This window comes from Nestor notabilis, unplaced genomic scaffold, assembly GCF_000696875.1.
Source record: "Nestor notabilis isolate BGI_N333 unplaced genomic scaffold, ASM69687v1 scaffold2418, whole genome shotgun sequence".
NCBI lineage: Eukaryota > Metazoa > Chordata > Aves > Psittaciformes > Psittacidae > Nestor > Nestor notabilis.
This window is the reverse complement of record NW_009941318.1, coordinates 12442-23118: the sequence shown is the minus strand read 5'-3', so window position 1 is coordinate 23118 and position 10677 is coordinate 12442. Positions and strand designations below refer to the sequence as shown.

Here is a 10677-nt window from a genome sequence, read left to right as displayed (position 1 = left end):
CCCCATATCCCATATCCCATATCCCATGTCCTATACCGCATACCCCATATCCTCATATTGTATATCCCATACCCCACATGCCATATCCCATACCTCATAACCCATATCCTATACTGCATAACCCGTATCCCATATGCCATATCTCCATACTCCATATCCCATACCCCATATCCCGTGTCCTATATCCCATGCCTCTTATCCTCATATCCTATATGCTGTATCCCATATCCCATACCCCATAACCCATATCCTATATTCCATATTCCATACCCCATATCCCATATTCCATACCCCATATGCCATATCCCCATATTCCATATCCCATACCACCCATGTCCTGGGGTGACCTTCAGAGGTGTCATGGGGGGGATCCGCAGCAGGACCAGCCCCACTGGGCCAGGGAAGGGCCCCCTGGGCCGTATGGGACATGGGATAACCCCCGACACCCTCTTCCCCTTCCACAAACACCTCACCTCGGACAACGTGGTCCCGGTGATGGGCATCCCCCCGCGCCCTTTTCGTGGCGTTAGTGGGTGTTTGGAGCATGGCCACATCCTCAGTGCAGCACTTTGATACGTTGGGTTTGTGTTTCGTTGGGTTTTGGGGGTGTTTCAGGGACATTCTGGGCCATGGGTCCCCTCGCTGGGGAAGCGTGTGGGTTTGAGGGCAGTAAAATGAGCCTGGTTCTGTCTGAGGTGAGGCTGCAGAGTGGCTGTGACTCATTGCGGGGTGCTGGCTCTCCTCTGGGGTACATTGAGCTGCTTTTAGAGCTGTGCCTTCACACTGTGGTGTTTCCTGAGGCCCTGGAGCTGCAGGTCACTGAGCCTGAGCAAATCCTCTTCCATTCCCAGCGGGAATGAGCTTTTTTTAGCCTCGAATCACAGAGCTGCAGCCTGGCCTGCTTGCCTCACCCTTCACAGGGTCCATTTGGTTTGGGCTTTACCGTCTGGCTGCTCTCATCGGGGTTGCAGATTGTTCCTGCCTTGTGTGAGCAATAGGAGCCTTTGCGGCGGGTGTGAGGGGCTGGATGTGTGCAACAGCGCTCGTAGGAAAGGAAGCTGCTCTTAGAGCTGTAGTTCCCTCAGCTTCACCTTGCTGGTGGAGCAGGATGGAGCTGGATGTGCGGGCTGGAGGCTGCTGTAGGAGGCGGTTCCTCCCCTGGTGACTCAGTGACACGCTGCAGTGTGTTCCACATGGCCCCGGCATCATCCAGCTGTGACTGTGTGTGACTGCAGTAAACCTGCCCCTGCGGGCACCATCCTGACAGCATCTGCCCCTGCACACTGCTGCAGTGTGCACGTCAACGCAGAGAATGAGTGAGAAGCGCTGAGGGAGAGCGTGGGGCTGGCACTGGGGGGGTTTGTCTTCATCAAGGGGTAGGAAGAGGTTGCTGTGCCCTGTCCTGCCTCTAACCCAGCTCTGATGGGTTTCTTGTCTTTGATTGCATGGGAGAATCTGCAGCAGGCTGAGAGCTGGGCTGGGGCAGCTGGAGAAGAGAAGGCTCCTGAAGGGGAGACCAAAGAGCAGCTCCAGTGCCTAAAGGGGCTACAGGAGACCTGGAGAGGGGCTTTGGACAAGGGATGGAGGGACAGGACAAGGGGAATGGCTTTAACCTGCCAGAGGGGAGATTGAGATGAGCTCTGAGGCAGAAGCTCTTCCCTGGGAGGGTGCTGAGGCGCTGGCACAGGGTGCCCAGAGAAGCTGTGGCTGCCCCATCCCTGGCAGTGTTCAAGGCCCAAGGTTCCAGGGGAGCTGAGGCACCCTCCTGGCAGAGGGAAGCTGCTCCCATTCACTTGCAGGTTGTGCACAACAACATCTGCTTCTCACCAGTGTCCTGGCGCTTCCCCAGTTGAGTGGAGCTCACTGTAGTGCTTGGAAGCTGTGGATGAATGGGCTGGAATTCTGTGGCCAGGCCACCACAACAGCACTGAAGGCTCCATCTGTTCCGGGCTGTGGTGGGGAGCAGGGGAAGGGACCAACCTCCCCTTGACTGCCCCTGAATGGCTGTTTTTGTCCCCAGAGAGGAAGCGGTTTTACCAGAACGTGAGCATCTCACAAGGAGAAGGTGAGTTCAGCCCCTGGGACGGGGCAGAGGGGCTGGTGAGTTGGGTATTGTCCCCATCCTGCTGTGCCCTTTCCTCATCCGTAGCAAAGCTGTGGGGTGGAAAACTACTTCCAAGACCAACCATGTCCAAATGATGGTGTTGGTGGGAGACTGGAGCATCCCTGACCCCTTGCTTCCACCAGCTCCAGCTCTGAGTCTGCTCCCATTGTGGGGTTGTCTGTTGTTCCTTAGTGCCTGCTCCTCTTTGATTCCCCAGGATTTCTACTCTGATTCCCCAGGAGGCTTTGAAATAAACCTGGACCACCGAAAGCTGAAAACACCCCAGGCCAAGCTCTTCACTGTGCCCAGCGAGGCCTTGGCCATTGCAGTGGCAACAGAGTGGGACTCCCAGAAAGACACCATCAAGTTCTACACCATGCATCTGGTGAGCACAACAGGATGGGACAGCAGGACCTTGGAAGGGCAGAACACAGTGTGCTGGGAGCAGTCAGGTCAAGAAAGTCAGGATATAAGACAGGGAATTGAAATTCCAGGGTTAGAAGATGGGTTTTCCAGGTCACTGCTACCTGGTGAGGGCTTTGCCAGTGGGTGGAGTGGATTCCAGAGCAAGGGTTGAGAACTGCTTTGGGTTTATAAGTCCTGCATCAGGGTGGCTGTGACCTTCTCAGAGCATCTTCTGAGAATGCTTCCTTCTGTGTCCTGCCTCTCCCAGCCTTCCTGAGTACTTGCAGTGGAATTGGCATGGCTTGGTTTAAAACAGGGTGATCATGTAGACATGAGAATGGTCTCCAAACGCAGAACATGGAGAGGTGAGGTTGTCCTAATGCCCTTGGAAACAGGGATAAGAGGTCAGGAGTTTGGATGGGTACTGGGGAGAACCTTGCAGTTTTGAGGGTGGTTTGATACTGGTGGGATGACTCTCTAGGGTGTCACTGGAGGGACTTGAGAAGGGGCTGGACAGTGTTAGTGGGGATCATGAGGGGCAGGAGGAAAGGATGAGCTCCTTTCCCTGACGCTTGATGGGCCCACTCCTGAGGCTTCTGAAAGCAGTGAGAAGATTCCTATTACACGATCCATGTTCTGGCCCCGACTCCCCCTTTAGCTGCACCTCTCAGTTCTCTGTGTGCCCCTAATTCCTCTGCTGCTTCTTGGCTTTGTACAACAGAAGCTGTTTCTTCCCCAGGCCGTGACTAACAGTGGTTTAAACTGCCTCTATCCCACAGACCACACTGTGCAACACGGCGCTGGACAATCCCACACAGAGAAGCAAAATGCAGCTGATCCGAGCGGCCGTGAAGTTCCTGGAGACTGACACTGTCTGGTACTAGATGAGGACATAGGGATGAGGTTGTTTTGTCACCCTGAGGTGGTTGGGGGAAGAAAAGGGAAGATGTTTGTTGTAACCTGGTCACAGCAGGGCTCTGATCTGTCCTGGGTTTGAATTAGGTTAGGCTAGTCTTATATCTGCAGACCTAGTGGAAGTTCATGCACTCAAAGGAGGCAGAGGTGTGAGGGAGAATGGGGTCCTCTGGTTTGGACACCTCCATGCTGGGCAAGGGTGGGAAGAGAAGGAAATTAAGATTTCCTTGGGGAAAACATTTCTGAAAGGCCTGGGGCAATCTGTGAGCCCAGTCCCTGGTTCTCCTGTGCCAGTACAGGCAGCTCAGACAACTTGCACCAGCAGCAAAATGCCCTTCATTCCTTAAAGTGGGCTGCAGGATCAAGCCTGTTCATGCCCAGGCTCCTGTCTCACAGTCCCAGGCTCTGAGATACCCACTGGGAGCTGCATGTCCCCATATAAAGAGTTCCAGTGGGAAACATCCTGTGCTGTAACCTCTAAACCTCACTGCATTCTGAGCCTGGCTTGGGGCTACCTGTTTGCTGGTTTGCTGTTCTGTTTGGTAATAAGAATTATCCTTCCTGGGTCAACCAGATGCTCTGAATTTGGGGAAGAGTGGGGGGATTGTTCCCAGTCACTGCTGCCACGGCCATCATTCCCCTTGCTGATGGGCAGCCTGGGGGTGAATGAACACCCAATTGTGGTTCTGTTCTGCAACATCCCAGCTATCGTGTGGAGGAGCCACCTGCCCTGGCAGAGCTGCAGAAGAATGAATGGGATCCCATTGTTGCCTGGGCTGAGGAAAGGTAAGAAGTCAAAGATGTTCCTGTCTGTTTTTGCCCTGCCCAGGCCAGGAGCTCTGGTGCTGGTGGCTGTCAGAGCCACAAGGTCCGTGAGCCCTCTGCTTTCCTAAGGGGCTGGGTGGTCATTCCAGGTACAACGTGGCAATTGGCTCCTCCACCAGCATCCTGGGGCCAAGCATCCCAGCCAGCACCAAGGATACCTTCGTCAGCCATCTGGCATCCTACAACATGTGGGCCCTGCAAGGTGAGAGAGGTTAAAATGGGTATTTTGCACAAGGAAGGTTTGTGGCACAGTAAAAGGAGGCACAGCCTTTGTCAGTGCAGTGACAGTGGCCAGAACAGCACTTTGTGTCTGCTGTTAACTGACACTCAAGTACCCAAATACAAGGATCAGTGGCCCTGTGACCTCCTTGAGGAGGTTCCGCACCCTGACTGTCTCTTCAGAGCGTGTGAAGATGTTGCTGTAATGCTGCAGAAAACAACCCTGAATCTTGTTTGTTTTGGGTTATTCCCTTCCAGGCATAGAATATATAATCACCCAGCTGAAATCTCTGATCCTGTCCATGGGAGTGATTGACAGGCATATTACAGTAGAGAAAGCCGTGCTTCTGTCTCGCCTGGAGGAAGAATACCAGGTAAATTATGTTACAAAACAGCACTATAATTCAAACAGCAATAATCTCAGCATGACAAATGCATCTCCCACCACAAATAAGTGACAAGGGAAGTGCCTGCTACTGCAGGAGAGGTTCCACCTCACCACTCTCTCTGTTTGAGAGAGTTTGGAGTGTGCTGCTGTAAAGCAACACCATGGGCACAACAGCCCCGAGAGCTCCTGGGGCTGCCAGTTTCTTTTTGCAGAGCCCAGATGGCTGCTTTTCTCCCTCTCTAATATGAAGTGCAAAGTTGTGGCTGGCTTCTCGTGCTGTGGGTTATCCAGCCTGGAGGCTTTGGCAGACACCAAGCTAATAACTTGCTTGCTGGAAACTGGCCGGGCACGAAGCTCTTCCTGACCCAAAAGTGGCTGAAATTGATGGGAGTCTTTTCATCCTCCCTTTAAGGGGCTTTACCTCAGACTCTACTACGGATGTAGCACATCCTTCCACCAGGCTCACCTGAGGTCATCCTGCCCCATTAGTGACCAGCCCAGCTCCTGGGGGCTTACCCATGTTTCACAGACATGAAAAGGGAGAGCTGCTGAGCAGCTCTGTGTATAAGCCAGTTCTGAACTAACTCGTGTTCCTCCTCTCCTCCAGATCCAGCGGTGGGGCAATGTGGAGTGGGCCCACGACTACGATCTGTGTGAGCTGCGTGCTCGTGCTGCAGCTGGCACTCTCTTTGTCCACCTCTGTTCAGAGAGCTCCACTGTAAAACACAAGCTGCTGCAGGATTGAGGCTGCTGGGCTGGAAGAGCAGGAAAATGCCTGGCTCTCAATCCCTGGTGTGACCCAGTGGATGGAAATCATCCTCATGCCATCACATCTTTCCCGGGATCAGCCTCGTGCTGAGGAGCTGTGACTTTGTGGGCAGCTCCTCTCTTGGGCTGCCTGCCATAGTGCAGTGCCAGCAGTTTTGAGCCCACAAGGAGGAAAGGTCAAGGTGAGCATCCTCTGCATCCCCAGGACAGCAGCTCATTGCTGGTGTCAGTGATGCATCAGAGGAGCTCCCATGAAGGAAACAGCTTCCTGGGCAGGGCACGGCACAGACATACCCAACATATGCCACATGTCTTCATAGCTGCCAGCTCCTGACACGCACTTGTTATGGAAATCTGAAAACAGGTTCCATTGCATCTGTTCTTCATCCCTCAGCGTGCCTGTATGGAACACCAGGGTCTCTCTGTTTGATTAAAGGCACATCCCTGCTAGATCATGAAAGCCAATGCTGCTGAGTAGTTCTTTGTTTTAATCACCAAGCCGTGGTGTTGGAGGCTTTAGGTAGGTGCTGGGCTGGCTGCAGGCACGGAGCAGAGCAGACACCACCTACCAAACAGATCTGCTGCCTGTGTGTGAGCCTCTCCATGTGAGGTGCCCTGTCCTTGCAGCCAAGGAGCTGCAGGGCGACAACCCTGCAATCCTGGAGCAAGGTGAGGGGGGAACCTGGGCTTTAAAGCACTGTGAGCTAAATCTGTGTGTGACAGCTTTCAGAGAGACCCAGTCTCTCCCCAGAGCACGTATTCAGCCACCCTCTCATTTAACCTTCCCACCTTTCTCCTTGCTGCTCGCCTCGAGCGGTACCGCCCCGGCCAGCATCATTCCTCAGGAGCTGCCCACAAGTGAGTGTAGCAGCTGCTGTCACCGAGCAAGGAGGGGAATTAATGACTCCTCGCTTGGCTGTTGTGAGCAGCGGTGTGTGAGCTCCTGTGGAACCATTGATTTCCCTTCCTGCTGCTGGGGGCTGCTCTGTTCACGCTGCACAAAGCTGCTTTGGTGAGAGGCGGGGAAGGGGACGCGGCTCCCAGGCACGCAGAGCCCCTGCCAGCCTTGTGCTTGCTGAGCTGGAAACCTGCTGTTATCTTGGGGGTGGTTTGATGGAGAGCACTCCTCTCCCACGCTGCTGCCACGTGCCTGTGGCTCACAGGTTCCTGCCACTGCAGGTAGCAGAGCTTTCAGGCGTGATATGCTGCGATGATGTGGTTCAGACAGCTCACAGCTGACCCATCACCCCCTGTGATCAGGTCTGAGCTCTGTCTGCACGGCTTCATGCCAACGTGGTGCAAGAGACAGAGCTTTTCCAGAGCCAAGAAGTTATCTTTTATTTGCAGTTTATGGTGGGATGGAAGAAGAAATGTCGCAGGCAGCATCCCTGGCTGGGTGTGCTGCTGCTGGGGGCTGTCCTGTGTGTCCCCAGCTAAAGCACCCACCCAGCCCATGGCAGACCTATTCCCTGGGCTCCAGGACCTTGATGCTATCCAGCTCCTCCTGGAGATTCTCGATGAACAGAATGATCTCTTTGACACGGTTGCGGTTCCTGTCGATCTCGTTTTGGAAGGCCTGAACAGATTGAAACCAAGCAGTGAGCCCCCAGGCCTGTCAGAATCCCTGGCCAGGGTCCCCAGCACACACAGGGCTCCAGCAAAGCTTAGGGAGCATCTTTACTACCAATATCCAGCCATTTGGGCCAGACCTGCTTGTGTCCCATCCCCTTGAGCACGAGGGTCTCTTACCTTCTCTGTCACAGAGGTCTGCCAGTGGTAGATGTTGCTGAGGATGTCGCTCTCTCTCTTATCAATGCTCTGCAGGCGGGTGCCATGGGACGTGTTCGCTGCGTTGACAATGGTGTTTTTGTCCACCAGAAGCTGGAGGCAACGTGACCGGATGAGAGGAGGGGGGCGGGCACGCAGGGAAAGCAGCGGAGCTTGGAGCTAGCAGCTCAGGGGGTGGAAAATGAGCCCTCTTGTTTCACACAAAGCGCCAGTCAGCAGCATGAATGCAGAGCTTCACCCTTCGCAAGGATGCATGTGGGCCTCGCTAGGGTGTAATGGGGAATTATCCCTACTATGGGTGGGGAAACTGAGGCAGCATCCTTGTGTGCTGGAGCAGGGAGCAAATGCCCTGCTGCAGCACATGGCAGGCCCCTGCGGGCAGCTGGGGTGGAAGCAAGGCTGCATATGCTCCAGCACGCCGGGCCCGGCAGGCGCGGGAAGTGGAAAATCACACTTGGAAAGGTCTCTTGGACTGGTGGCACTGGCCATAAATCTCCATTTTTGGAGAGTCCCAGTTTCTAATGGAAGTGGTGACTTCCCCCCGGGGCTCTAAATGGAGGGTGGCTTCACTAAGCCGTAATGACTCTCCTCCTGCAGCCAAGTGCAGCTGTTGAACAAATGAAGATTGCTTCTCTGTGGAAACGGATGGCAGCGAGGCAAAATGGGTGCACAGCAACGGTGCGGAACTGCAGCCATCTGCACAGGCCATAAAGCAGAGAGATCCCCCCGGGGAGGGGGGCTGAGGGCTCTGCTTTGTGTCTGTCAGCTCTTGATTACCTGGAGGGGCTGGGATAATCTGGGCAGAGCAAAACTGGAGGCATTTAGCCACTAAATGAAGCAATAGTGGAGGCAATAAAGGTCAGCAGTGCTGCTGGAGCACTGCAGAGATCTTTGTGCTTTCTGAAAGGCTCCTTGCTGTCACAGCAGGACTGAGGGCTCAGTGGAAGGCACCGTTTGAAGTGTCACGTCCCACCTCCAGAGCAGCTCATGGGCTGCGGAGCTCTGGGGAGGGATTTGAAATCACCAAGGCAAACAAAGCTCCAGTGCAAGAAAGTGGAGCAGTGTTTGGATTCTCCTGGGGGAGCAGGGAGAATCTGAACAAAACCAGCTAGGAGTGCAGCAGAGATGCTGCCTAAGTGCCTGCTGGCTTGGGGCTGTCTGGAAATCAGCCAGAGCCGTGAGCTGTGCTGGAAGCAGGAGAGAGATTCCCTCAGCACTTCTCCTGGGCTGCTGCCACCAGCTCTGGCAGCACCCAGGGAAACCTGCAGTGCAGTTACCCTCTGTCCCAGTCAGCAGAGATGTCCAGCACCACTGCAGCTCAGCCAGATTGCTGGGACCACTTAGGAGGAGGTGATGCTCTGCTTTAGGCATGGCTCTAGCAGTACTGAGCCTCCTGGAAATCCTGTCCTCTCAGAGAAAAGGCTGTGGCCTCTTCTTCTTGCCAACTCCCCAGCAGAGCTGAATTGTTTTGGTGCCCTCACCGTTTGAACATCAGCTGGCAAATCCACGTTGAGCTCATTCTTGAGTGACTTCTCCAGTGTGGAGATGGAGATCTCCAGCAGCTTTTCATGGTGATTGTTTTCCAGGTCCCGGCACTGGTTCATCGTATAGAAGATTGTTAAGGAAAAAGCTGAGCACACCATTCACTTGTAGGGGTTAAATGACCTCCTGTAATTAGAGACTGAGTGAACCTCTGCAGGAAAGGGCCTTGCTGCTGCCAGAAGCTGCTGTGATGGCAGGATATGCACTTTCTGCTCTTAATCACACATTAGGTCTCACCCTCACTGCTATATATTACACAGAACTGAGAGTGGGCCTAAGTTTGCAAAGGGAATTGAAAGAGGCCTCCCAGGATAGAAGCTGAGCTCTGAATATGATGCAATTATTCGCACCAGGCCAACAGATTTCTATATTTAGTGTAACCTGTCACTGAAGCACTTTGTTATTCTCATCTCACTTTGTTCCAGAAGACATCAACAACCCCAAAACGAAAGCCATTTAAAGAAACTTCAGCAAGAACTGTAGGTATTTCACTGGCTGCGGTAGCAGGGAACGAATTTTTTTTTACATAGAAATCAGCCTAACCAGATCTTCCCAGGGTTTTGTCATTGCTGTGGGAAGAAAGGAAGATTCCCAAGGGGGAGACAGCTGCCAAAGTTCTACAGACTTTCAGCACAGGAGAACTTAGATCCTTTTGTGCTCTCCGGGGTCTCAACAGAAAGAAGCTGGGCACCTTAAATGACCATTCCTGGGAAAAGACCTTTTCTGTTGGTTAAAAGAAACCACAAACAAACAAAACAACCCCCCAAGTTCTATATTGATGGCTCATTTCTGAACCTAGAGGTGAGATATACACACATCACTGGGATGCCCAGGCCAACATACCATCCAAAGGATATATCCCTTTAACGTTTTCAATGAATGTCGATGCTACACCAGCAATGTTTCCTTTAAATTCCTCCAGTATTTCCTTAACAGAGGGAAAAAGAGGAGATATTACGATGTAAACTTGCATAACCATAAAAGCAAGCTGGGGAGCCTAGGAAGAATCTACATCTGATTATCATTTGGACTCACTGCTGTTCCTAGCACAGTCAGAAACTGAACTGCCTCAAGCGTTTAAAGTGTTTTGAAAGTGTGGCAAGATTTTCCCTCCTCCTCTGGGGACAGAACATCACAATCAGGTTATTGGAGGGAAGGAGACTGAATGAGTCCTGTAGCCAGTGTCAAGACAGCTGATCCTTTTTTACCCTCGCTTAAGTAGTGCTTGGAGAGTGCAGTATTCCCGTATCCTGCAATGCCACAGTCTTCTCATATGCATGAAGAGCCTCTTGTTGGAAGCATAACCAATGCCAGGGCTTAGTGCAGCTTTTGGTTTAGTCCTCAGAAATGAAAATTGCTGCCTAGTACCTCTCTCAGAATTGGCTGATGGAGAAGCTCTGAAGTGTTGCACTTAAATGTCTTGATACAACAGTTCAAATAGAGTCACTCGAGTTCTGTTCCATCAGTGACTGCAGATACGTGAGGACCAATTCAGAAAACACCAAAAGACACAATCCTGCTGCGGTGAGGAATCCATTTTGAGCTCTTTCTGTCATGCACATTCACAGAAGTGACCTGCTGCAGCTGCTTGCTCCTGCCTGCTAATTTTGAACCAGATTACTTCTCTTTCAAATGAAGATGCACATTAGCAGCCCTGCCCTACTTTTTGAGGAGAAGTCTGGGGAGAAAAAAGGCAGCCATTATGCAAGCAAATGCAGTAAGA

The 10677-nt window shown here is 52.7% G+C and overlaps 2 protein-coding genes across 2 annotated transcripts in view; one reads left to right on the top strand and one right to left on the bottom strand.

The window, feature by feature from the left end:
- Nucleotides 1–360: 360 nt before the first annotated feature.
- ATPAF2 (ATP synthase mitochondrial F1 complex assembly factor 2) lies at nucleotides 361–6089 on the top strand. The gene is made up of 8 exons (XM_010020806.1): nucleotides 361–529; nucleotides 2021–2065; nucleotides 2344–2489; nucleotides 3289–3386; nucleotides 4130–4210; nucleotides 4339–4451; nucleotides 4727–4842; nucleotides 5464–6089. Exons 1-8 carry the CDS (start codon nucleotides 361–363, stop codon nucleotides 5599–5601), a joined length of 906 nt encoding a protein of 301 aa, XP_010019108.1. The 3' UTR covers nucleotides 5602–6089.
- Nucleotides 6090–7086: 997 nt separating this feature from the next.
- The window catches only part of LRRC48 (leucine rich repeat containing 48), a 15224-nt gene continuing 11633 nt past the window's right edge, over nucleotides 7087–10677 (bottom strand). The window contains exons 9-12 of the mRNA XM_010020805.1: nucleotides 9812–9882; nucleotides 8894–9017; nucleotides 7374–7505; nucleotides 7087–7200 (exon numbers count right to left, since the gene is read on the bottom strand). Of these exons, the coding sequence (XP_010019107.1) occupies nucleotides 7087–7200; nucleotides 7374–7505; nucleotides 8894–9017; nucleotides 9812–9882 (441 nt within the window). The remainder of the gene's footprint in view (nucleotides 7201–7373; nucleotides 7506–8893; nucleotides 9018–9811; nucleotides 9883–10677) is intronic.

Coding starts and splice junctions, on each gene's coding strand:
- ATPAF2 (XM_010020806.1), top strand. CDS start 361: ATGGGGGGGATCCGCAGCAGGACCAGCCCCACTGGGCCAGGGAAGGGC. Junction 2,490..3,288: donor AGTTCTACACCATGCATCTG/GTGAGCACAACA, acceptor TCTATCCCACAG/ACCACACTGTGCAACACGGC. Junction 4,843..5,463: donor GCCTGGAGGAAGAATACCAG/GTAAATTATGTT, acceptor CCTCTCCTCCAG/ATCCAGCGGTGGGGCAATGT.